At 40.0% G+C, this 23,665-nt stretch overlaps 1 protein-coding gene across 1 annotated transcript in view; it reads left to right on the forward strand.

The window, feature by feature from the left end:
* The window catches only part of LOC109397114 (protein unzipped-like), a 64,583-nt gene that overhangs the window by 24,069 nt on the left and 16,849 nt on the right, over positions 1-23,665 (forward strand). Inside the window, exon 2 of the mRNA XM_062855579.1 lies at positions 3,716-3,952. Within this exon, the coding sequence (XP_062711563.1) occupies positions 3,716-3,952 (237 nt within the window). The remainder of the gene's footprint in view (positions 1-3,715; positions 3,953-23,665) is intronic.

The raw sequence follows: 23,665 nt of genomic DNA on the forward strand, positions 1-23,665 counted from the left end.
GTTATCTGGAGAGAAATATTTCAGACGGCATCGTATGTTACACTGATGGCTCCCTTCTCGAAGGTCGAGCAGGTGCTGGTGTTTATTCTCGTGAGCTAAGGCTGTATCAGTCTTATTCACTTGGTAGACACTGCACCGTTTTTCAGTCCGAAATCTTTGCTCTTATGTGCGGAGTGCAATCAACACTTCAGCAGCACGTAATGGGCAAAGTAATATACTTCTGTTCAGATAGCCAGGCTGCTATTAAAGCAGGCTAAAATATAAACGACTCATAAGAAAGTGATCATTCTTCATAAATAATTCCAAAAGTCCCAGTGAAGAAACAGGGGTGTTAGCAGTAATAAGTAACAAAATTTCCATAAACAAATAAAAAAATGCATAAATAAATCAAAAGTTTCCATAAATAATTGAGCAATAAAAAAACGTCAAAATACAATGAATAATTCAATTGTTACAATAAAAAAAGCCAATTTTCCCACCAAAAAACTTCGAATTTTCCATAAATAAATTCGATTTTTCCATAATAAATTAGAAAATTCACAATAAAAAAAATCGAAAAAGCAGTAAATAATTCAAAAAGTGCAATAAACAAGAAAATAAATTATCAATAAATGTCAAAAAACGAGCAATAAACGTAAATGCATTTTGAGCTAAAAAATTATGTAGACCATGCGGCGACGCTTCATATAGGATTGAGGAACTGAGGCGGCAGAAGGCCGCCGAAGTTTCCGATATCCGATGCACTGCAACTGCATCGATTCGGTTCTAGGCAAACCACAGATCCAAGAATTTGCCCGGTATAATGCAAACATAGATGTTATCCCTTTTTTAGGTCCGACGAGCGATAGCGAGTTCGGACAGCAAGCAATTGCTCGGTAAATTGCAATCATAGTTACGCAAGCTTTTCAGTCGTTTCAGTCATATAAGTGCGATTCAGCATTTCACTGTCTCATACTTTCCTGCATTTGTTTTTCATGGGTAATTTCGTCATTTTTATTGCATTTTTTGAATTTTTTATTGCTATTTCGATATTTTTTTATTGTGAATTTTCTAATTTATTATGGAAAAATCGGATTTATTTATGGAATATTCGAAGTTATTTGGTGGGAAAAATGGCTTTTTTTATTGCAACAGTTGATTTATTCATTGCATTTTTGACGTTTTTAATTGCTCAAAAATCAATTATTTATGGAAACTTTTGATTTATTTATGCATTTTTTTTATTTGTTTATGGAACTTTTGTTTTTTATTACTGCTTACACCCCTGTTTCTTCACTGGGACTTTTCGAATTATTTATGGGAAATTTTGTATTTATTATGGAACGTTTAATTGTCTGCCATTAAAGCACTTGCTTCGGCCAACTCCAGGTCGAGGTTAGTTATCGCTTGTCGAACTCAAATCGAGGAGCTGAATTCAGCAAACGCTGTTCATGGGTACCTGGCCATTCTTCCATCGCTGGAAATGAATTGGCTGATGAGTTAGCTCGTACTGGAGCATCATATGACTTCATTGGCCCTGAGCCAGCTATTCCGATATCGAAGTGTTGGGTAAAGCTTCAGATTCACACCTGGGCTGCTACTCAACACAGACAATACTGTAATAGTTTGGAGTCATGTCGTCAAACCAAATTGTATTGCACTGAGCCATCTCTAGGAGTGGCAAAGTATCTAACAAATCTGTCAAAGCAGAGTTGCAGCATGCTGGTCAAAGCATTGACTGGCCACTGCCGACTCAGTTATCACATGGCGAATATTCAGCAAGCTGATTCATTTGCCTGTGATAGCTGTGAATCCGATTATGGAACTTCGTATCATTTAATATGTAACTGTCCAGTTTTTGCGCAATTGCGTTTACGAGTACTCGGGAAACACTTATTAAGTGAAACTGACTTCAGAAACCTGAACCTTCAGGACGTTCTGTTGTTCTTGACCCGCTGTGGTAAAGAGCTATAGGCTCTCTTTACGCTTTATGCATTATCACAGTGCCCTTCTCAGGGCGCTGTTCGAACCCATTATGGCACGCTTATGCGTTATTACAGTGTCCTTTTCAGGACGCTATGTGAACCCATTGTGGTACGCTTTTGCGAGTATGACGATCCTATTCCCTTACCTGTCCTTTCCCATGTCCTATCCTTTTTCCTTCCCTTCTCCGTCAGGTAAATGATGAATAGGCTCGTGTTCATGGCGATGGCACAAATTTCCCGAATGGAGGAGAACGTGCCTCTAGAGCCGACCTACTGATACCTGATACCTATAGGGATTCCCTGAGGAATCTCTAGGGAAACTCCTGGAAGAATCTCTAGAAGAATTCCGGGAGGAATTTCTGGAGGATTTCCTAGAGATATTCTGGAGGACTCCCTGGAGGATTTTTACCCCTGCAGCAACTTCCAGAGGAAGAATTCCTGGAGAAATCCCAGAAGGAATTCTCGGCGGAATCTTTTCAGGATATCCTGGAGGAATCCCAGGAAGAATTCCTGAAGAAATATCAGATGGAATTCTATGAGAAATCTTGATGGAATGCTAAGAAGAGTTCCTGGAGGAACTTCCGGAGAAATCCCGGTAGCAGTCTCTGAAGGAATCCCTGTAGGAGTTTCTGAAGAAACCCCATGCGGAATCCCGGAAGCAATCCCGTGAGGAATTCCTTAGGAAATGCCAGGAAAGCTTTTTTAACAAATTCCTGGAAGGATTTCTGTAGAAACACCTAGAAAAAAAAATTAAAGGAATTCATGTCTGCAATAAATTCTGGACGAATTATTGTAGGAATCTTTGGAATTGTTTGTACACATTTTTAGGGAAATCTTGTATTAGTTTTTAGATAATCTCTGGAAAAATTTTATGAAAAAAAAATCCTGGCAGATATTCCTACTAAAATACTTCGATTTATTCCAGATTGAATTATTGCAGCAATCGCTAGTGAAATTCTTGAATGTTTCTTGAATAATTCTTCCATATTGCATATGGAGAAATCCCTGAAGAAATCTCTAAAGAAACACTTGTGGAAATACCTGAGAGGATCTCTGTTGACATTCCCTTGGGAATCCGGCATATCTGTAAAATTTGGCATATTGTTTTTGTATTCGATGAATAAACATCACAAAATCACTAAGCCTGTTATTTCGTAAACTTCTATGATAAGATTGAAGTGGTTGCCTTGAAAAAAAAAACTTGGCGAATTTCTTGTGGTTTTCGAAACCTTTTGACAATTTTGGATAAAAACCCTACTTATTAGAATAGTTTATTTCTTGAAATGGTTTTCCTAAAATTCCTAGTAAATCCTTGAAAACCTGGAATGTTTTGTTCAGAATGATGATGATGCAGTTCTGATGAAGTTCGATTCTTGATTGTTGATTATTGAGTGTCAGAAGTTCTGACGGTAATAATTTTGTTATTTAACTTATGTTTGAATTATTTACAGAGAAGGGCCTTGGCAATCATCCGAATCGATGGTTCCCATAGAACCTAAATTCGGGACTGGATATTGTTGTCATGAATTCTGGAAATGAAATTTGTTGAAATATTGCGCTGAATGCGGTGCATCATACAGCAGCGGCAATATTACTAATTGAACCGTTATTGCCATACACACACGGCCTGACCTGACATGCACCCACCATCAGGAAACGAGTTATTAGTTCTCTTCTGTTACTGCTAATGCTAACCAACCACACATATCTAACCAAACCATCCTTCCCTTTTCTCTTCCGTCCCCCCACAGCTGAGCCACACCAGCTACGTTTGCCGGATACAGATCGAGGGTATCTACTGTGCCGGGCAGACGCACATGGAGGAATCGTCCACCATCTGTACGGCGTCGCTGCAGTCGGACGTCCGGCGGCACCGGACGTTCGAGGTGCTGGTGAACCGAAACGGAGGCGGAAAGCTCAAGTGGCAACCGTGGAACAAGTTCCGGACGGAGAAGTTTCCCGGGGCCGTCAGCGCCAGCAACGGAAAGGTGAGTTTAGAAGAGTATACATACCTAGTAGTTACCTTACATAGTTGATTGGATTTCCTTTGCTACTGCTGTTTTCACATCGTTTTACAACTTTTTATTAACGGGATGGAAAACATTCATTGTACGTTGAGGGAGTGTACTAGAAATGGGGCGCCCATCTCGAATATTGATCGAAAGGCGATGAATTGTATAATCCTATGAGATGATGCATTTTCATCTGATGTGCTACCTAAAGGGATATGCAAATCCGCAGAGGGTAGCTGGATCCTGTAGAATATAAAAATTGAAAGTAAAAAATATCAGAAGAAGCAGTTGGCACCAACTCATTTCTTAAATAAACCGCTTCCGTTTTGATTTCAATGATCCATCTGGAGAAGAATTGAAATTGAATTAAAATTGAATGAAAGATGACAAATATATCAACAAATCACTTTCCCATGTTTTACTAAAGTTAGAGTTGGCGTAGTTTACAGTAGGGGGTTGTGGGGCAAGATGGCCACCCTAAGCTTAGGAGCTTTGGAAGCTTATACTTTCATTAGAATATGGATATTTAACACTCATCCCCTTTGTTTCATGTCTTTTCTATCTACTCAACACAAAAAAGCATTTTATTTTGCACTATGAATGTAAAATAAATTCATTTGAAAAATGCTACTTTCGACATAGAATTTTTGCCATATGGGGCAAGATGGCTACCCCATCGGGGCAAGACGGCCACTGAGCTGAATTTGTACAATTAGTGTGCTTCAATCCATAAACAACGTTCAATAAACCAAGGTCGAATCACCCGCAACGCTTTGCCTACAGAGGGTGTGGTATTTGCCAACATTTTCTTTATGATAAAGTTTGAAATAAAATTGATAGAAATTTCTTTGAAAACGTTCTATGATATGGTCCATTTTTTCTGCAAACTTGTTTCTCTCGAAACGATTTATCTGCAGAAACATTACTCCTCTTTTCTTGCATTATACTGCAATTCAACGTCTTGTAACGGACGCCTTTTATGGCGGTTTTAACAATGCTCTTCCAGCCCTGTGCCATTTTTTTCAATGAAACCAATCACCGTTCAACACCAAATAACTTTAAAGTTGTTCTGAGGTATCATTTGCATCGCAGTTAATTTTAGCTGCTCTAACTAATATGAAAAAAATAATTTTCTGTGGTTAGTATCTCTAAATATCAATAACAATTTTGAGGCTGCTTTAGATTGGTTTTCGGATGGCTTCACAGACCTTACCACAGGTGGCCATCTTGCCCCGAATGATTTTTTTTTTATTCCTTGTTGGGTATATAAGTCACTGCGACCTGTTTTTAGATCTATTGTGACAAATGCCCCAGTTTTGTTTAGCTATGTCAAGTTGACGTATCACCATTGGAGTTAGCAATAATCAAAACTTGACTGTAAGCATGATCCCAACACGGTGCCACAGTTCGGATGAACTGTACTACCGCATTGGCGTTTGTTCTCCAGACATCAAGGGGTTCTATCAGCCCCTTGTCGAAGAACCTAATTCTTTTAGCTGCAATTGCCGGGCAACGGCACAACAAATGCTCCGAGTCTTCTGTATCTATGCCGCAAAAGCGACATACATCATCTTGAAGTTTTCCAATTAGCTTCAGATGATACCGGCTCGGACAATGACCTGTTAGAAGGCCAGTAAAAGAACTAAGATCTTTCTTAGAAAGTTCTAGAATTTTACGAGTACTTGAAACGTCCGGCTTTATGAAACGTTTCGACTGCCTCGCAATAGTGGTGTTTTCCCAGTTGGATTTTAATTTCTCATGTTCCCATTTTTTAAACTCCATTCTGAGAAAACAACCAGACACACCACAAAATGGTTCAGGCCCTATGAATTGATGAGACGATCCAAGTCTTGCTAACATATCGGCTTGTTGATTTCCTTCAATTCCACAGTGCCCTGGAACCCAAAATAGCTTCACCTGATCCTGGGTGTAGTTCTGGGCCACCATTTGTCCACAGATTTCGCCCTGGATTAATCACTTCAAAAGAGCGTTCAAAATTGTATCTTTTGCTCATCCAATCACTATTATTTACGACGAGAGAGCCGATACTAATTGTTTTCAGAATACTAAGTTGCCCTCTCAGGTCACCACCAAAGAGTTGCGTAGCTCTTTTGAGCTTCAATGCACTCTTTGCAGCTTCTGATTGAACAAATTGATGCAGCGGAAGTAGGTGAAGTAAAGTGTCAAGCGCTTTAGACGGTGTACTTCGCATTGCACCAGTAATTGAAAGAGTAGCTAATCTTTGAAGTTTTTCTAGTTTCTTCTGTGCTAACCTTTCATTTGTTTTAGGCCACCAGACCAGTGACGCATAGGTAACTCTGGGTCTCACAATTGCCGAATAAATCCAGTGGATCATTTTCGGTTTCAATCCCCACTTTTTGCCCCGAATGATAACGATACGTTTATCATTTTTTATATGACATAATTAATTTAAAACATTGACATTTTATTGTCGAGGTTTAACAACAGCCACATGTAGACACCTTTAAAAATTAAAAATAATTTTTAAAACGATGGTATTTCATTACTAATCCTTAAAATCAGATGACCTAATACTATAAGAAAACACTGTTTTTGAACACTCAAACTTCAAACACTATTTTATAGCAGACTAGCTGTCCCGGCAAACGTCGTACTGCCTGCCTACTGTGTTTTTTGACGTACAGCTTCATAGAGACGTCCCCCGCAAAGTCATCTGTATGGGAGCCCCCCGTTCCAAAGACCGGAGAGGTCCCGCACCAAGCTGAGAACCATCCCCGGTTCCAACAGCACCCACATACAAAATTCCACACCGATCGGTTCAGTAGTTTCCGAAGCCATAGCGGTCAGACAGACAGACAGACAGACAGACAGACAGACAGACAGACAGACAGACAGACAGACAGAAATTCATTTTTATATATATAGATTTTTCAAACTAATAGTAACTTTTTCGACCAACATAAACATGAAGCATTGTTTATAATCACAAACCATGCAGAAAATATTTTTGTGTTGCCAATTAGTGCTTAAAACACAGGGTGGCTATCTTGCCCCATATGACCAACTTGCCCCACAAACCCCTATACTTCATAGATTGAATATTAACAACATTCATGTACCTTTTGCTAATCTAGCTCGGATTGCTTTTCTTGAATTCTTCCAGAGATTCATCCAGGAATTTCCCAAGGGATATCTCCATGAATTCCTCCAAGGATTCCTTCAATTATTTTTCTAGGAGTTCTTTCCTAATACTCAAGTGATTTCTTAAGAAATTTTTCCAGGGATTCTTCTAGGAGTTTCTTCAAGAATTCTGTCAGGAATTCCACCACGGAATCCTTCACGATTCCCTGCAAGGTTTCATTTAAGATTTTCTCTAGGGATTCTTCAAGGAATTCCTCCTGGAATTCCTCTAGGGATTTTATCCAGGAATTCCTCTAGAGATTAAATTCAGGAATTCCTCCAGGGATGCCCTCAGAGGTTCCTCCAAGCATTCCTCCAGGATTTTTTGCTGGAGTTCCTCCAGGGATTCCTACACAGATTTCTGCAGAAATTTCTCCAGGGGTTCCTCCCACAATTCCGGTAGGGATTTCAGCAGGAATATATTCAGGGATTTCTCTAGGAACTCTTCCAGAGGTTCTTCCAAGAATTTATCCAGAAAATTCTCAATAAATTTCTCCTGGCATTCCTTCCGGAACTCCCCTGGGTATTCCTCCAGGAATTCATTCAGGAGGAGGAATTTTCCCTGGAGCTTCTACGCGATTTTTTCCAGGAGTTCCTCCAAGAATTCCTCCATATTTTTTCCTGGAATTTCTTCAGGAATTCATCCAGGTATTTGTCCATAAATTGTCCAGGCATTCCTCCAGAGATTCATTCAAGAGTTCTTCCAGAGATTCCTCAAATAATTCATCCAGAGAATCCTCATGGACTCCCCCAAGAATTTCTTCAGGTATTTCTCCAGGCATTCTTGCAAGTGTTCCTCCAGGAATTCTTGTAGGTATTCCTGCAGGAGTTCCTCAAGAGATTTCTTCGATTTTTTTTAACTAAAACTCCAGGGATTCCTTTATAATTACCTCCAGGCATTCCTACAGGAAACCCTCCAGGCATTCTTCTAGGAATTCTTTCAGGAGTTCTTCCAGGGATTTCTCCCAGAATTTCCCAAGTTTTTCTAGAAAACCCTCCAGGGATTACTTCAGGAATTCCGCTTATGATTCCTTCCGAAATTCTTCTCGGGATATCATCAAAAAATTATTCAGGGTTTCCTTTAGATATTTCAAAAAAATTCTTCCTTCTTTTTTTGATGGGATGCACCCAAGAGTTTCTTCAAGGGAGGCCTCCAGGAATTCCTGCATTTTTTTTAATTACATCAAAGATTGCTATATATATATCCTCTATAGAGGAATTACTCCAGCGATATGTATTAGAATTCTCAAAGATACACCTCCCCTCCCCCCTTGACCCAAAAACTGGCTACGCCCTTTATCCTTAATCGATTTCGCTCAAATTTTGAACGTAGCTCCTGGGAGTCCAAAGCAACTGTTTCAGGAGGTAATTTGGCGTTTTTGGAATATATGTTTATCAAATCACTACCACGATTCGCTTACAAATTTCTTTTGTTACGAATTTGTGAAAATTTGTATTCTCGCGTAATATATATTTCTTGCATTGAGGTTTCGTGAACCTTTTTTTTATAACTCAGTTTCAAATTTGCAGAGGAATTATTTTAATATGTCGTGAGCTTCGAGCACTGTCTTCCAATGACTTATCGGCCATCGGACTCTCGATGCCATCTATTACGGTAGTGACCGTACCATCTTACAAAGATCAATTACGTCTGAAGAACGCTGTAGTATCAACGGCATCATCCAAGTTACTTGGAGTTCATATGGAAGTTAAAACCCATGATATTTGGCCGAAATCTAATTAACGAACTACTCTCCTAGTTTGTTGACTTGAGATTCCCAAAGCGTAACATTTGCGAAGTAACATTAAAATTTTCAAAAAAAAAGATGTAGCGATGGACATACAGTGTGATGCATAATTGATCTGACAATCGCTGATTTTGTATTAATATCTGCGTTTGTCCGATCAGTTATGCACCTCAGTGTATGAAGACTCTTCATCTGACTGGTCCACTCGTGACTAATTCTGTTTGATCAAAGCGTTATGCCTAAGCCTAACACTTCTTATCTAGCTGATATCATGAAAGTTGGGTGGTTGTCTATGTTAAGGACAGATTTGTTAGATGATGATGATTTTGTTCTACCATCTATTGTAGCATCATTCAGCAACGTGTACACTAGCAAACGTCAAAGCGATCGAACACTAGCGCCTCTGGTGGAAGAATCGCGCAATTCAAATGAAATTTGAATTGATCGTTAAATGCATGTGCCAAGTCGTTTTGAAGAGTGTTACGTCTGTTTGTCTGTGTTCTTATTTTAAGCTTATTACAAGTGAGCAAGAACAGAATAATGAAATGTACTGTTGTTTAAAGCTTGCTCCACGAGATTTGTGCGTCCGAATTTCTGATGAACTGTTGAAGCGAGATTTCAAGACGTTTGTCCTTAAGTCATCAAAGATCTGTAATAGATATGTTTCCTATTGAACTCTCAACAGAAACGTTGATTGTAACAGCACTTGCATCACTGATAGTTAGTTTCAACACTACTGTAGCAACGATTGTGTTGTTGACAAGCACACATGCTCGAGGCATGTCACACGAGTTTGCCCTTTCATTTTTACTGACTGTTACTGGCGTAACATTTGGAGTGGCCTATCTGCTTAACGTAAACAAACATATTTCTGTCTCTATACACACTTAGATTATTTTACAGTATACTGTAATTTTTTACCGAAATCTCAACACCTGAACGTTCGGTAATCCGTTCGGTAATCGAAACGATTACTGTACGTCCGGTAATTTAGATTTTCGACGAGCTGTCAAAAATTACCGAATTTCTCCGGTAATGTTGAATTGTGGATTACCGTAGAACTTCGGTAGTTTTTATTTCCTTTTGTAGGTTTACAGTATTTCGGTACATTATTTCATTGAAAAAGCAGACGCAGTTTAGATTTTCTTAATTCATTGGGCAGAATTTTGTGCAACACAGTAAAGTTACATTCTTTCCGGGAAATATTTACAAGAACATTGATGGATTACTTGCGGGTCACTTCACCTAGCCAAATTTTCGTGCCAATGGAGTGCAGGAGGACCTGGAACGTCATGTTGATCATTTGTAAGCGCAATTAATAAAATGATTGTATAAGTACTCACGCTATTGCTGCAGAGACGAAGATAGATTCTGTTACAACCAATCGCAAATAACAACTCAACTTCTCCAGCCAAGTAACTGGAGTGGGAATCACAACAACAATGTGACAGCTTTGACAAAAGTTTATCGAATTTCGGTCATAAAGCGTAGGATATGCAAACTTTTGCGGTACTTAATTTACAGGATATGGTAATATCTCCATTTCACAGTTCGTACGTAATGTATTTGACAGATGCTGACTAAATCACAATTGTATCGGTAAAAAAGTTACCGAACTCTTGTAAAACGAACGATAATTACCGGAAAACGGTTATTTTTTCACTTTACCGAATTTTCCGGTAAACTAATTATTGCTTTTTTCACTGAAAATTTTCCTTGCTTCGCTGAACAACATGACGTTTTCCTCCAGCGAAGGCTTACGCGATACAGAAAATCGCTGAATTTCACACTAACACTGCAGAAAATCTGTCAACAATAACTCAATACACATGCATTTTCAGCGAAAAGATCTATTTGCGTGACAACAATCCACTCCCATGACTACCGGGCGGCTGCCGTCAAATATCAGGACTGCCAACTGTCCGACGACTGCTGTCAGTTTTCTTTGTCGCCGAATCTGGCGCTGGGTCTTAGGCGCGGAAACCCAAAGGTGGGAATAAAATTTTGGGGTTTGCGCGCAATACCGAACAGCGAAATTGAATCTGATTGTGTAGGGCCCACGTGTATCCAATCCACGCACACACATCAACATCCTAAACAGCTAGCTTGAAGATTGTTCTTTCTGATTTGAGTGGAGATGCGCGTGGTTGGAAGCAGAATGGTGGAGCTACTGAGACAGAAACGTGTTTGTTTACGCAAAGCGATAGGCCAATTTCACATGTTAGGCCAGAAATAGCAAACATCGGGTTTACAGATTTCCCTGATAGAAGTTATCTTACGAAAATGAGGATCTGGGACTAATGTCACTTGGGATGTATCATTTGTTTTTAATGCTGAAGATTGATTTAAACTGTTCTAACCGTAACTACTATCCAAACTAGGCACACAAAAAAGAACAGTAGCGATAAAAGCAAAATGGTAATTTTAGGGAACGCGGCGAAAATACATAGAGTGCACTGTGTAAAACGCATAATGCAAAAACATATGGCGATAGTCGAAGTTTTTCCAATGTGAAGCAAATGCTTTAAATTGATATATTTTTCTTTCAAAATATATTTGATTTTCTAAAACACAGCATGTAGGTACCTCTAATATTTATTTTAATTTATTCAATAGCTCAAAAAGGTTGTCAGAGTTCTCTTCTTTGGTCGGATCCGAACATATGATTTTCCAATTGAAGATATCACTTCTTTCCTTTTTTTAGATTGTTCTTATTATTTGTAAGTCCTTGACTGGCGCAATAAATCTATCAAGTATCTGAACTTTTTACCAACTTTACTTCAACCGCCAGGAAAACTTTCCATGGGATTCAAAACTTCGTCTTTTCCACGTGCTTCTGTAGTTGTAAGCAGAAGAAAGTTAATATCGTTAGCACCGATCGAAACACCCCACGAGTTTCGTTCAATTGTAACTTAATTGGAAAAAGTTGTTTCCTATCTAAGCAGACTTATGAAGGTGTCGATTTCCGAAGAATCAATCGTTGTTATTAGGTATATACAAACTTTATCGAATAACTGAAAAATCTGCTAATCACCTGTGCTTGGAAGTTGTAAATGATGTTGTGGCCGCCGGGGAAAGGAAAACCAGTCAAAGTCTCTTGAGCGAACAGTTTTTATTTCTTCAGGTGTTGCTTTTAAGAGTTTCGTTGACTATTAAAGTATTGTCCCTTCTCGACTTCCACAGATAAATTTTGAGGTCACGATACAAAATTCAGTGTAGATATTTACTGATACTTCATCCGTACAATCTCGTTACTGTTCGTGCTAAATAGCTATCTATAAGTTCAAATTAAGGCGAATACATTTTTAGAAAACAATCAAATTCTAGAGGTACTTACATTAGAAAATAAATTGTCCGTCTACAAGAAAAAAAACTCCAAAATTTGTTCGAAAATTCTCAATCACTGTTTGATAACTGTTTTGCTCTATCAAATTCATCAAATCATCTTATCTGACGTTTTGCTTCGCTACCTTCTACTGCCCTACCTACACACGTACGTACGATCTAGGGTTGATCTTGGCCATCAGCGTGATCCACACATATAGCCACATCACCATCCGTGTTGCCAGGGTCCACATCCCCCGACCCGTAAAGCTGCCCGGTTCCGTCAGCTTTACTGACACCTAACACATCTAGCACGGCTAGCTTCGCTACGGCTCGCCGCAGTATTCCACCTCCAGAGACTTGAACATCAGCGCGTCTAATCCGCCCATCTGCTCCTGGGATTAGCTTTACGACTTTGCCTCGTACCCAGCTGTTTCGCTCCTTGTCATGCACTATAAACACCAAGGCACCTTCTGTTATCGGTTTGACATCCTCGAACCATTTTGTTCTACGCGTAATTTTGGACCAGGTGGATACGTGAGTACCTGACGTATCCACCTGGTCCAAAATCGATCAAGCAACAGTTGACACTGATCCCAATCGCTCCGCAATCCCGTTCCTTCATCCGTAGGTGTCTTAACCATTTGCTTCACCCCCGACGAACTTAGCAGCAGAAAATGATTGGGAGTCAGGGCTTCTTGGTCCGAAGTCTCTAACGGTATATAGGTTAACGGCCTGCTGTTCATCATCGATTCCGCTTCGGTGCACAACGTCTGAAATACCTCCTCCGTTGGGGAACGTAGATGACGTAGACCTTCCATCGCTGCCTTGATCGAACGTACCATACGCTCCCACACGCCTCCCATGTGTGGAGAGGCTGGCGGGATAAAGTGCCATCTTGTTTTCGCATCGGTGAAAGTTTCCGCTAATCCCTCATTGACGTTCGAAAGTTGCTTAGCTAATTCCCGACATGTTCCTTGAAAGTTGGTGCCGTTGTCCGTATACAGGGTGTTGGGTTCCTTACCCAGAATATTTCAGGGGGTGATTAAGGATGATATTTAATGAAAAAAAATGTTCTACGCATATGGTCAAATCTCAACCATTACGGATTTATTGAACTTTTCATGATTTTGACAATGCTTCCAATAAAATGGCTATAACATGAAAACGGTTAAACTTATTCAAGATCTCTTAGCACCGTTCGAAAGATTATGAAATTTGCTATTGAACGTCATCTTCGAACATGCAAGTTTTTGTTACTTACTCACTTTTTAAGAGCAAATAAGTGAAAAGTAAGTGGTTTTTTATCAGTTTTTGTCGATTTACTCGGAAAAATGCGTAATTAACTTATTTTTTTCCTTAGACAAAGTTGAGCGCCTTGAAATGCCCTACAATTCGTTCTTTGGCACCAAACTCCTAACTCTTGCCATTTTCCCGCAATTTTGATTTAAATGCACTGTTTTGCATCATAAATTTGCTTCAGCAAGTGCATCAGATATTAGCTCTCTTGACCCCACTGTGACTGCGAAACTAGCGTCATGTTTACTTCGCACACATGGCTACTTGATTCTCCGCGCCGAACAACAACAGCATGGCGCGCTGGCGCAGGAGTGAAAAGAACGACGCCGTTTTTGTAGCCCCAGTTGAATGCTTTTTGTAGTCCCAATGATTCTGGGAAGCTCATGATAATTCCGGGAAGAGGGTTGGATTTTGGTAGACAGTAACTGGGACTATCAGCCTGAGAGGCTTGGTAAGGGTATCTTATTATTCCGGCATCGTCTTGGGGGATGGGAAACACCAGAATAAAACTGTTGTTGCCGATATCTGGAGGATCACGATGATTTTAATAGTGAGATGGTGATCCCAGAAGTAACCTTAATGGCTATAAAGTAACTTTACTCTAGCCTTGAGCGTATAGTACAGCACAATCTTTGTCGGTCTTGGACGCTGTTCCTCTTGTTTCCCCGAACGTTTAATTATTCTCAGGTCTGTTTCAACCACGTGTAGCCAGCGCGTTCGCAGACGTCCATGTGGTCAGCGACCTGGTTTCATGCTGAATATTGTTTTCATTATTATTCTTTCTTTTGACATCCGCACTACGTGCCCAGCCCAGTGTAGTCTGCCGCAATTTATTCGTTTCAGAATAGTCCTTTTTGGCGAATTAGGTTGAGATTGATCGAAGTTTGCTGCTTTCTGCTCTTACTCATTCGCCAACAAATAGGTACAGGATTTAGCAACCTTTGTCATGTTAAATCTATCTCAACCAACATGACTATTATTCGCAGCACTTTGTGCTCTGTCTCTGTCTCTACTAGGGACCTTGTAGTTTTGGTCAAGCTTCGAAAGCAACAACGGCATACTCAATTAGGATTTCTGACTGATATTAACCCTAAAAGGGATACCTTCATGGCCTCAGTTTCGTCACCACGCTGAGTGTGTTCCATCAAAGACGAGCTCTGAAAGGCGCCTGGGGTCCAATGGACCCCAGGTATCCCTTTTAGGGTTAAGATTTTGGGAGTAATTCCCCCAGAGATTTCCATAAGATTTTTTCCATCGATTCCTCCAAAATTACTTCGAAGATTCTTTTAGACTTCCTGCAGAGATTCCTCCAGGAACTTCTGCAGAGATTCCTCTAGGGATTCCTTTAAGAATTTCTCAAAGGACTCCAAAGGACCAGCGATTTCTCCAGGCATTACTACAGGAATTATTGCAGAATTTCCTCCAGGAATGCATTTAGGGATTCTTCCACAATTCCTCTAAAAGCTCCTCCAGGAATACCTCTAGGAATTCATCCAAGGATTCCTCCAGTAAATTCTTTAGGGATTTCAACGTGAGTTGCTTCAGAAGTTCCGGCAGTATTTCCTGCAGGGATTCCTTCAGAATTTCACTTACAGTTCCTCCACGAATGCCTTTATGGAATCCTCCTAAAATTCATCCAGGGACTTCTCCAGGAATTTTCGATTCCTCCAGGAATACCTGCATGAATTCTTCAAGAAATTTTCTTCCCGGGAATTCTTCAGAAATTTCTCTAAGGGCTCCTGCAAGGATTGCCCCAGAAATTCATCAGTGATTTTTCAGCAATTCCTACATTTAATTTCTCCAGTGATGCCTCCAGAGATTTAGTTATAATTCCTTCAGGCATTTTTCAAGAAATTCCTTCAAAGATTTCTCCAGAAACTCTTCCAGGGATTACTTGAGGAGATCCCTCAGGAATTCCTCTGGCAATTTCTATAGGAAATTCTTTAAGAATTCCTCCAGGATTTCTACCAAGAATTGCTCCAGGAATTCCTTCAGAGTTTCCTCCAGAAATTTCTCCAGGGATTTCGTACAGGAATTCTATCAGGAATTCCTTCAAGGATTCCTCCAGAGATTCTTTTACTAGTTTTTCCATGGATCTCCCAAAGAAATCCTCCAGGAATTCCTCCAGGGATTGACTGAGGAATTCCTCCAGTTCATTTTCTCATATTTATCTCTGAAGGAAATCTTGGAGAAATCCTAAGAGATGTTCTTTGGGGTATCCCTGGAGGAAACTCTGAAGGAATTCCTTGAGGAATCTCTGAAAGAGAATCTGGAAGAATCTCTTGTGGAGGAATAACCGAAGTAATCTAATAATCTCTAAAGCATTAACTAGAAGAACCACTGGAAAAACTCATGAAGAAACTCCAGAAAGAATTACTAAAGATTTCTCTAGTGAAATCTTAGAAGTAATCCCTGGATGAATCTCTGGAGAAATCCTTGGAGGAATCCCTGAAGGAATTTCTGGTGAAATTCCTGGAAGAGCCTCTGGAGAAATTTATAGCACAATTGCTAGAGGATTTTTTTGAGGAATCCTTGGAACTTTGCGTCGAAGAACGTTTGGAAGAATCCCAGGAGGAATTCCAGGATCAATTCTTGGAGCAATTCTTGGACACAACTCTGGAGGATTATCTGGAGGAATTCCAAGAATAATCCCTGATAGAATCTTTGAAAGAATTCTGGAGAAATCCCTGAAGGAATCCCAGAAGTAATTCCTGGAAGTATTCTTGGAGGAATCCCTGTAGGGATTGCTGAAGGATTTTTTGTTTAAATTCCTGAATGAATTTGTGAGGACAAATTTGGAGAAAACCTTGGAAGAATTCCTTGAGGAATTCACGGAGAAATTTCTGGTGTAATCACAGGAGGAATGTCTGAGAAAATCTCTGAAGGAATTCCTAGACGAGTCCTTGAAGGAATTCCTAGAGGAATCCTGAAGTAATAGCTGGAGCATTATCTAAAAGAATACTTGGAGGAATTCCTAGAGGAATCCGTGGAGGAATCTCTGCAGGATTCCCTGGAGGAATTCATGGAGGAATTCGTAGAGGAAATCTTGGAGGAATCCCTGAAGGAATCTCTAGAGGAATTCCAAGTGGAGCTCTGGAAGTATACCTGGAGAAGGTCCTGGATAAATAAATCGAAGAATTCGTGGAGGAATCTCTGGACGAATCCCTGAAGGTATTAACCAAGGAGTCCCGGAAGGAAACCTGAAAGAATCCCTGAAGAACCTTCTGGAGGTTTCCCTGAAGAAATACTTGGTGGAATTCTGGAGACATCCCTGGAGGAATCCTAGAAGCAATCGCTGGAGGAATCCCTGGAGGATTCCTGAAGGATTTCTTGGAGATATCCCTAAAGGAATTTGTTTTGAAGGAAACATTGGAAGAATCCCTGGAGGAATCCTTGGATGAATTTCTGGTGTAATCACCTGGAGCATTCTCTGAAAGAATACTTGGAGGATTCCCTGAAGGAATTCCTAGAGCAATCCCTGGAGGAATATCTGATGTGATATCTGGAGGAATCCCAGGTGGAATTTCTTGAGGTTTACCAGGAGGAATTAATCGAGGAAATCGTGGAGGAATTTCTGGGGAAATTACTGGAGGATCCCCTGAAGGTATTAACAAGGAAATCCAGGGAGGAAACCTGGAAGAATCACTGTGTAATCAGTGGAGAAATGCCTGGGGAAATCCCTGAAGGAATATCTGGAGAACTCCCTGACGGAATTCCTAGAAAAATCCATGGTGGAATATGTGGAGGAATCCATGGAATATGTGGAGGTGGTATTCTGGAGGAATTCGTGGAGGAAAACTAGGGAGAATTCGTAGAGAAAATCCAAAGACTACTGTAAGGATTGCCCTAGAAATTCCACAAAGGCTTCATGACTACATCAATTTCTCTATTGATTCTTATGGTATTCCTCCAGGGATTTCGCCAGGAATATCTGAATGAAATTTTCTAAAGATTCCTCCCTGAACTTTTCAAAGGATAACTGCATGGTTTTTTTTAGGGATTACTCCAAACATTCCTTCAGAAATTCCCATAAAATTCCTCCAGAAACTCCAACAGAAATTCTTCAAGGACTTCTTCCAGTATACCTCCAGAAATTCTGCCAGAAATTACTGCTAGAAATCCTCCAGATACTATTCCAGGAATTTCTCTGACGATGTCTTACTTATCTAGGATTTCTTAGGGTAATCCTCAGTAATTTCAGAAATATCTACAGGAAATCCTGCGGATAGTTCTAAAAATGTTTTAATGTAATTACATCAAAAACTCATTCAAAAAAATCTACACATCCTCTGGAAATTTTTCCAGAAATTCCTTCGGCTTCCACCGAGAAGTGCCTCTGAGGGTTACAACAAATAAGGAACTTCCTTCAGCATTTTTTTTTCTTCTGAAAAAACTGCAGAATTTTAACCTTGAAATGGTTTTGAAAAACTCTTAGGAGTTTATTCGGGAATTTCTGCCCGATTTTTTTTTTTCAGAAGGAGAATTTCTTTGGCATTATCCTTGAAAAACTTTACAAAAGTTATTGTATAAATTCTTCAGAATTTTCTTCGGTGATTCCTTCAAGAGTTGCTATAAGGATTCCTTCAAAAGTTTCTTCGAAAATTGCTCCATGAGAATCATCCAGTAATTTAGGTTGGTTAACTTGTGAACCAGTTAGCCTAGTGGTTAAGGTTACGGATCGCCAATCCGGAGACATCGGGTTCGATTCCCGTTCCGGACGGGAAAATTTTCTCGACTCCTTGGGAATAGTGTATCATTGTACTTGCCAAACAATGTACAAATTCATGCAATGGCAGGCAAAGAAGGCCCTTCAATTAATCACTGTGGAAGTGCTCAAAGAACACTAAGTTGAAGAAAGGCAGGCCAAGTTCCAATGCGAACGTCGATCCATAAAGAAGAAGAAGTTGTGAATCAGAAATTCGTTTTTGGAATTCTCTGGCAGATAATCGGAAACTCTTGGAATTTGGTAATTCCTTCTAAAGTTCTTTCGACGTTTGTTCGCGAATTCCCCTAAGAATTTTGTACTTAGTTTTGGTCAAGTTGCGAAAGCAACTACGCAATGTTCGATTAGGATTTCCGAGTGAAATAAAGATTTTGTGAGTACTTCAAGTGGATAATTACTGATTTTGGATGTTTTAAATTATTCTATTTCCTTGTGAGAGTGTTTATCAAACTTGTTCATAAACTGCTCAGAGAACACTATGGAAGACCTCGCTCAAGTATTCACAGTCCCAATTGAGGCAGCTTATTGCTGGAAATTTCTTTAGGGGAACTATTAGAAATTCTAACAGGAGTTCCTTCAACGATTCCTTCAGCAATTCCTTGAATAACATTATTTCTACTCCTCCAAAAATTACTTGAAGAAATTTTTATAAGTGTTTTTTTAGAAGTTCCACTAAGATTTCTTCCGTCAGTTTATTCGCAGTTCCTTCAGGGTATCTTTTCTGTGAACATGTTTTTAGGAATATCATTTGGAAGTTCATCTGTGAATTCTCTATGAAATTCTTGCAGAACATCTTTTTTATTTTTTTTTTTCAAAGGTTTTCTCGACAATTTATCCAGAAATCATTTGAAAAATTCTACAGAAGTTTCTCTGAAAGCATCTACAAAAGTTCAATTGGGAATATCTGCATGAGCTTATTCGGAGAAATTCCTGGAATAGTATCTGGAGGATTTCTAGCAGTAATTTCTGGCAGAATTCCTGGAGGTATACTGGAAGAAGTCCTTGAAGAATTTCTGTTGGAGTTTCTGGAGGAATTTTATGGGAATTTCTGAAGGAATGTTTGGAGTAATCCCTAAAAAAAACCATGCAGTTATCCTTTGAAAAGTTCAGGGAGGAATCTTTAGAGAATTTCATTCAGATATTCCTGGCGAAATCCCTGGAGGAATACCATAAGAATCAATAGAGAAATTGATGTAGTCATGAAGCCTTTGTGGAATTTCTAGGGCAATCCTTACAGTAGTCTTTGGATTTTCTCTACGAATTCTCCCTAGTTTTCGTCCACGAATTCTTCCAGGAATACCACCTCCACATATTCCATGGATTTCTCCACATATTCCACCATGGATTTTTCTAGGAATTCCGTCAGGGAGTTCTCCAGATATTCCTTCAGGGATTTCCCCAGGCATTTCTCCACTGATTACACAGTGATTCTTCCAGGTTTCCTCCCTGGATTTCCTTGTTAATACCTTCAGGGGATCCTCCAGTAATTTCCCCAGAAATTCCTCCACGATTTCCTCGATTAATTCCTCCTGGTAAACCTCAAGAAATTCCACCTGGGATTCCTCCAGATATCACATCAGATATTCCTCCAGGGATTGCTCTAGGAATTCCTTCAGGGAATCCTCCAAGTATTCTTTCAGAGAATGCTCCAGGTGATTACACCAGAAATTCATCCAAGGATTCCTCCAGGGATTCTTCCAATGTTTCCTTCAAAACAAATTCCTTTAGGGATATCTCCAAGAAATCCTTCAGGAATCCTCCAGGGATTCCTCCAGCGATTGCTTCTAGGATTCCTCCAGGGATGTCTCCAGAATTCCACCAAGTATTTCTTCAGGGAAACCTCCAGAAGGTTCTTCAGGGATTCTTTCAGGTTTCCTTCCGGGACTCCTTGGTTAATACCTTCAGGGATTCGTCCAGAGATTCCTCCACGAATTCTTCGATTTATTTATCCAGGACCTTCTCCAGGTATACTTCCAGAGCTCCACTTGGAATTCCTCTAGAGATTCCTTCAGGGATTCCTCCAAGATTTCCTCTACGAATTCCTCCATGAATTCCTCCAGGGAATCCTGCAGAGATTCCTCCACGGATTCCTCTAGGAATTCCTCCAAGTATTCTTTTAGATAATGCTCCAGCTATTACTTCAGGATTCCTCTAGGAATTCCTTCAAGGACTCGTCTAGGAATTCCTTCAGAGATTTTCTCAGACATTCCTCCTGTGATTACACCAGAAATTTCTCCGTGAATTCCTCAAGGAATTCTTCCAAGGTTTTCTCCAAATTTGTCCTCACAAATTCATTCAGGAATTTAAACAAAAAATCCTTCAGCAATCCCTACAGGGATTCCTCCAAGAATACTTCCAGGAATTACTTCTGGGATTCCTTCAGGGATTTCTCCAGAATTCTTTCAAAGATTCTATCAGGGATTATTCTTGGAATTCCTCCAGATAATCCTCCAGAGTTGTGTCCAAGAATTGCTCCAAGAATTGATCCTGGAATTCCTCCTGGGATTCTTCCAAACGTTCTTCGACGCAAAGTTCCAAGGATTCCTCAAAAAAATCCTCTAGCAATTGTGCTATAAATTTCTCCAGAGGCTCTTCCAGGAATTTCACCAGAAATTCCTTCAGGGATTCCTCCAAGGATTTCTCCAGAGATTCATCCAGGGATTACTTCTAAGATTTCACTAGAGAAATCTTTAGTAATTCTTTCTGGAGTTTCTTCATGAGTTTTTCCAGTGGTTCTTCTAGTTAATGCTTTAGAGATTATTAGATTACTTCGGTTATTCCTCCACAAGAGATTCTTCCAGATTCTCTTTCAGAGATTCCTCAAGGAATTCCTTCAGAGTTTCCTCCAGGGATACCCCAAAGAACATCTCTTAGGATTTCTCCAAGATTTCCTTCAGAGATAAATATGAGAAAATGAACTGGAGGAATTCCTCAGTCAATCCCTGGAGGAATTCCTGGAGGATTTCTTTGGGAGATCCATGGAAAAACTAGTAAAAGAATCTCTGGAGGAATCCTTGAAGGAATTCCTGATAGAATTCCTGTACGAAATCCCTGGAGAAATTTCTGGAGGAAACTCTGAAGGAATTCCTGGAGCAATTCTTGGTAGAAATCCTGGAGGAATTCTTAAAGAATTTCCTATAGAAATTGCCAGAGGAATTCCTGAGGGATCTCCTCAAGTAATCCCTGGAAGAGTTTCTGGAGAAATCTTTGAAGGAATTTCTTGAAAAATGCCTGAAGGAATTATAACTAAATCTCTGGAGGCATCACTGGAGAAATTAAATGTAGGAATTGCTGAAAAATCACTGATGAATTTCTGGGGCAATCCTTGCAGGAGCCCTTAGAGAAATTTCTGAAGAATTCCCGGGAAGAAAATTTCTTGAAGAATTCATGCAGGTATTCCTGGAGGAATCGAAAATTCCTGGAGAAGTCCCTGGATGAATTTTAGGAGGATTCCATAAAGGCATTCGTGGAGGAACTGTAAGTGAAATTCTGAAGGAATCCCTGCAGGAAATACTGCCGGAACTTCTGAAGCAACTCACGTTGAAATCCCTAAAGAATTTACTGGAGGAATCCTTGGATGAATTCCTAGAGGTATTCCTGGAGGAGCTTTTAGAGGAATTGTGGAAGAATCCCTAAATGCATTCCTGGAGGAAATTCTGCAATAATTCCTGTAGTAATGCCTGGAGAAATCGCTGGTCCTTTGGAGTCCTTTGAGAAATTCTTAAAGGAATCCCTAGAGGAATCTCTGCAGAAGTTCCTGGAGGAATCTCTGCAGGAAGTCTAAAAGAATCTTCGAAGTAATTTTGGAGGAATCGATGGAAAAAATCTTATGGAAATCTCTGGGGGAATTACTCCCAAAATCTTAACCCTAAAAGGGATACCTGGGGTCCATTGGACCCCAGGCGCCTTTCAGAGCTCGTCTTTGATGGAACACACTCAGCGTGGTGACGAAACTGAGGCCATGAAGGTATCCCTTTTAGGGTTAATATCAGTCAGAAATCCTAATTGAGTATGCCGTTGTTGCTTTCGAAGCTTGACCAAAACTACAAGGTCCCTAGTAGAGACAGAGACAGAGCACAAAGTGCTGCGAATAATAGTCATGTTGGTTGAGATAGATTTAACATGACAAAGGTTGCTAAATCCTGTACCTATTTGTTGGCGAATGAGTAAGAGCAGAAAGCAGCAAACTTCGATCAATCTCAACCTAATTCGCCAAAAAGGACTATTCTGAAACGAATAAATTGCGGCAGACTACACTGGGCTGGGCACGTAGTGCGGATGTCAAAAGAAAGAATAATAATGAAAACAATATTCAGCATGAAACCAGGTCGCTGACCACATGGACGTCTGCGAACGCGCTGGCTACACGTGGTTGAAACAGACCTGAGAATAATTAAACGTTCGGGGAAACGAGAGGAACAGCGTCCAAGACCGACAAAGATTGTGCTGTACTATACGCTCAAGGCTAGAGTAAAGTTACTTTATAGCCATTAAGGTTACTTCTGGGATCACCATCTCACTATTAAAATCATCGTGATCCTCCAGATATCGGCAACAACAGTTTTATTCTGGTGTTTCCCATCCCCCAAGACGATGCCGGAATAATAAGATACCCTTACCAAGCCTCTCAGGCTGATAGTCCCAGTTACTGTCTACCAAAATCCAACCCTCTTCCCGGAATTATCATGAGCTTCCCAGAATCATTGGGACTACAAAAAGCATTCAACTGGGGCTACAAAAACGGCGTCGTTCTTTTCACTCCTGCGCCAGCGCGCCATGCTGTTGTTGTTCGGCGCGGAGAATCAAGTAGCCATGTGTGCGAAGTAAACATGACGCTAGTTTCGCAGTCACAGTGGGGTCAAGAGAGCTAATATCTGATGCACTTGCTGAAGCAAATTTATGATGCAAAACAGTGCATTTAAATCAAAATTGCGGGAAAATGGCAAGAGTTAGGAGTTTGGTGCCAAAGAACGAATTGTAGGGCATTTCAGGGCGCTCAACTTTGTCTAAGGAAAAAAATAAGTTAATTACGCATTTTTCCGAGTAAATCGACAAAAACTGATAAAAAACCACTTACTTATCACTTATTTGCTCTTAAAAAGTGAGTAAGTAACAAAAACTTGCATGTTCGAAGATGACGTTCAATAGCAAATTTCATAATCTTTCGAACGGTGCTAAGAGATCTTGAATAAGTTTAACCGTTTTCATGTTATAGCCATTTTATTGGAAGCATTGTCAAAATCATGAAAAGTTCAATAAATCCGTAATGGTTGAGATTTGACCATATGCGTAGAACAATTTTTTTCATCAAATATCATCCTTAATCACCCCCTGAAATATTCTGGGTAAGGAACCCAACACCCTGTATATCTCGGTAGGGGCACCCCTACGATCGATGAAACGCCGGAAAGCAAGCTTGCACGACTCCGTAGA

This window comes from Aedes albopictus, chromosome 3 (assembly GCF_035046485.1).
Source record: "Aedes albopictus strain Foshan chromosome 3, AalbF5, whole genome shotgun sequence".
NCBI lineage: Eukaryota > Metazoa > Arthropoda > Insecta > Diptera > Culicidae > Aedes > Aedes albopictus.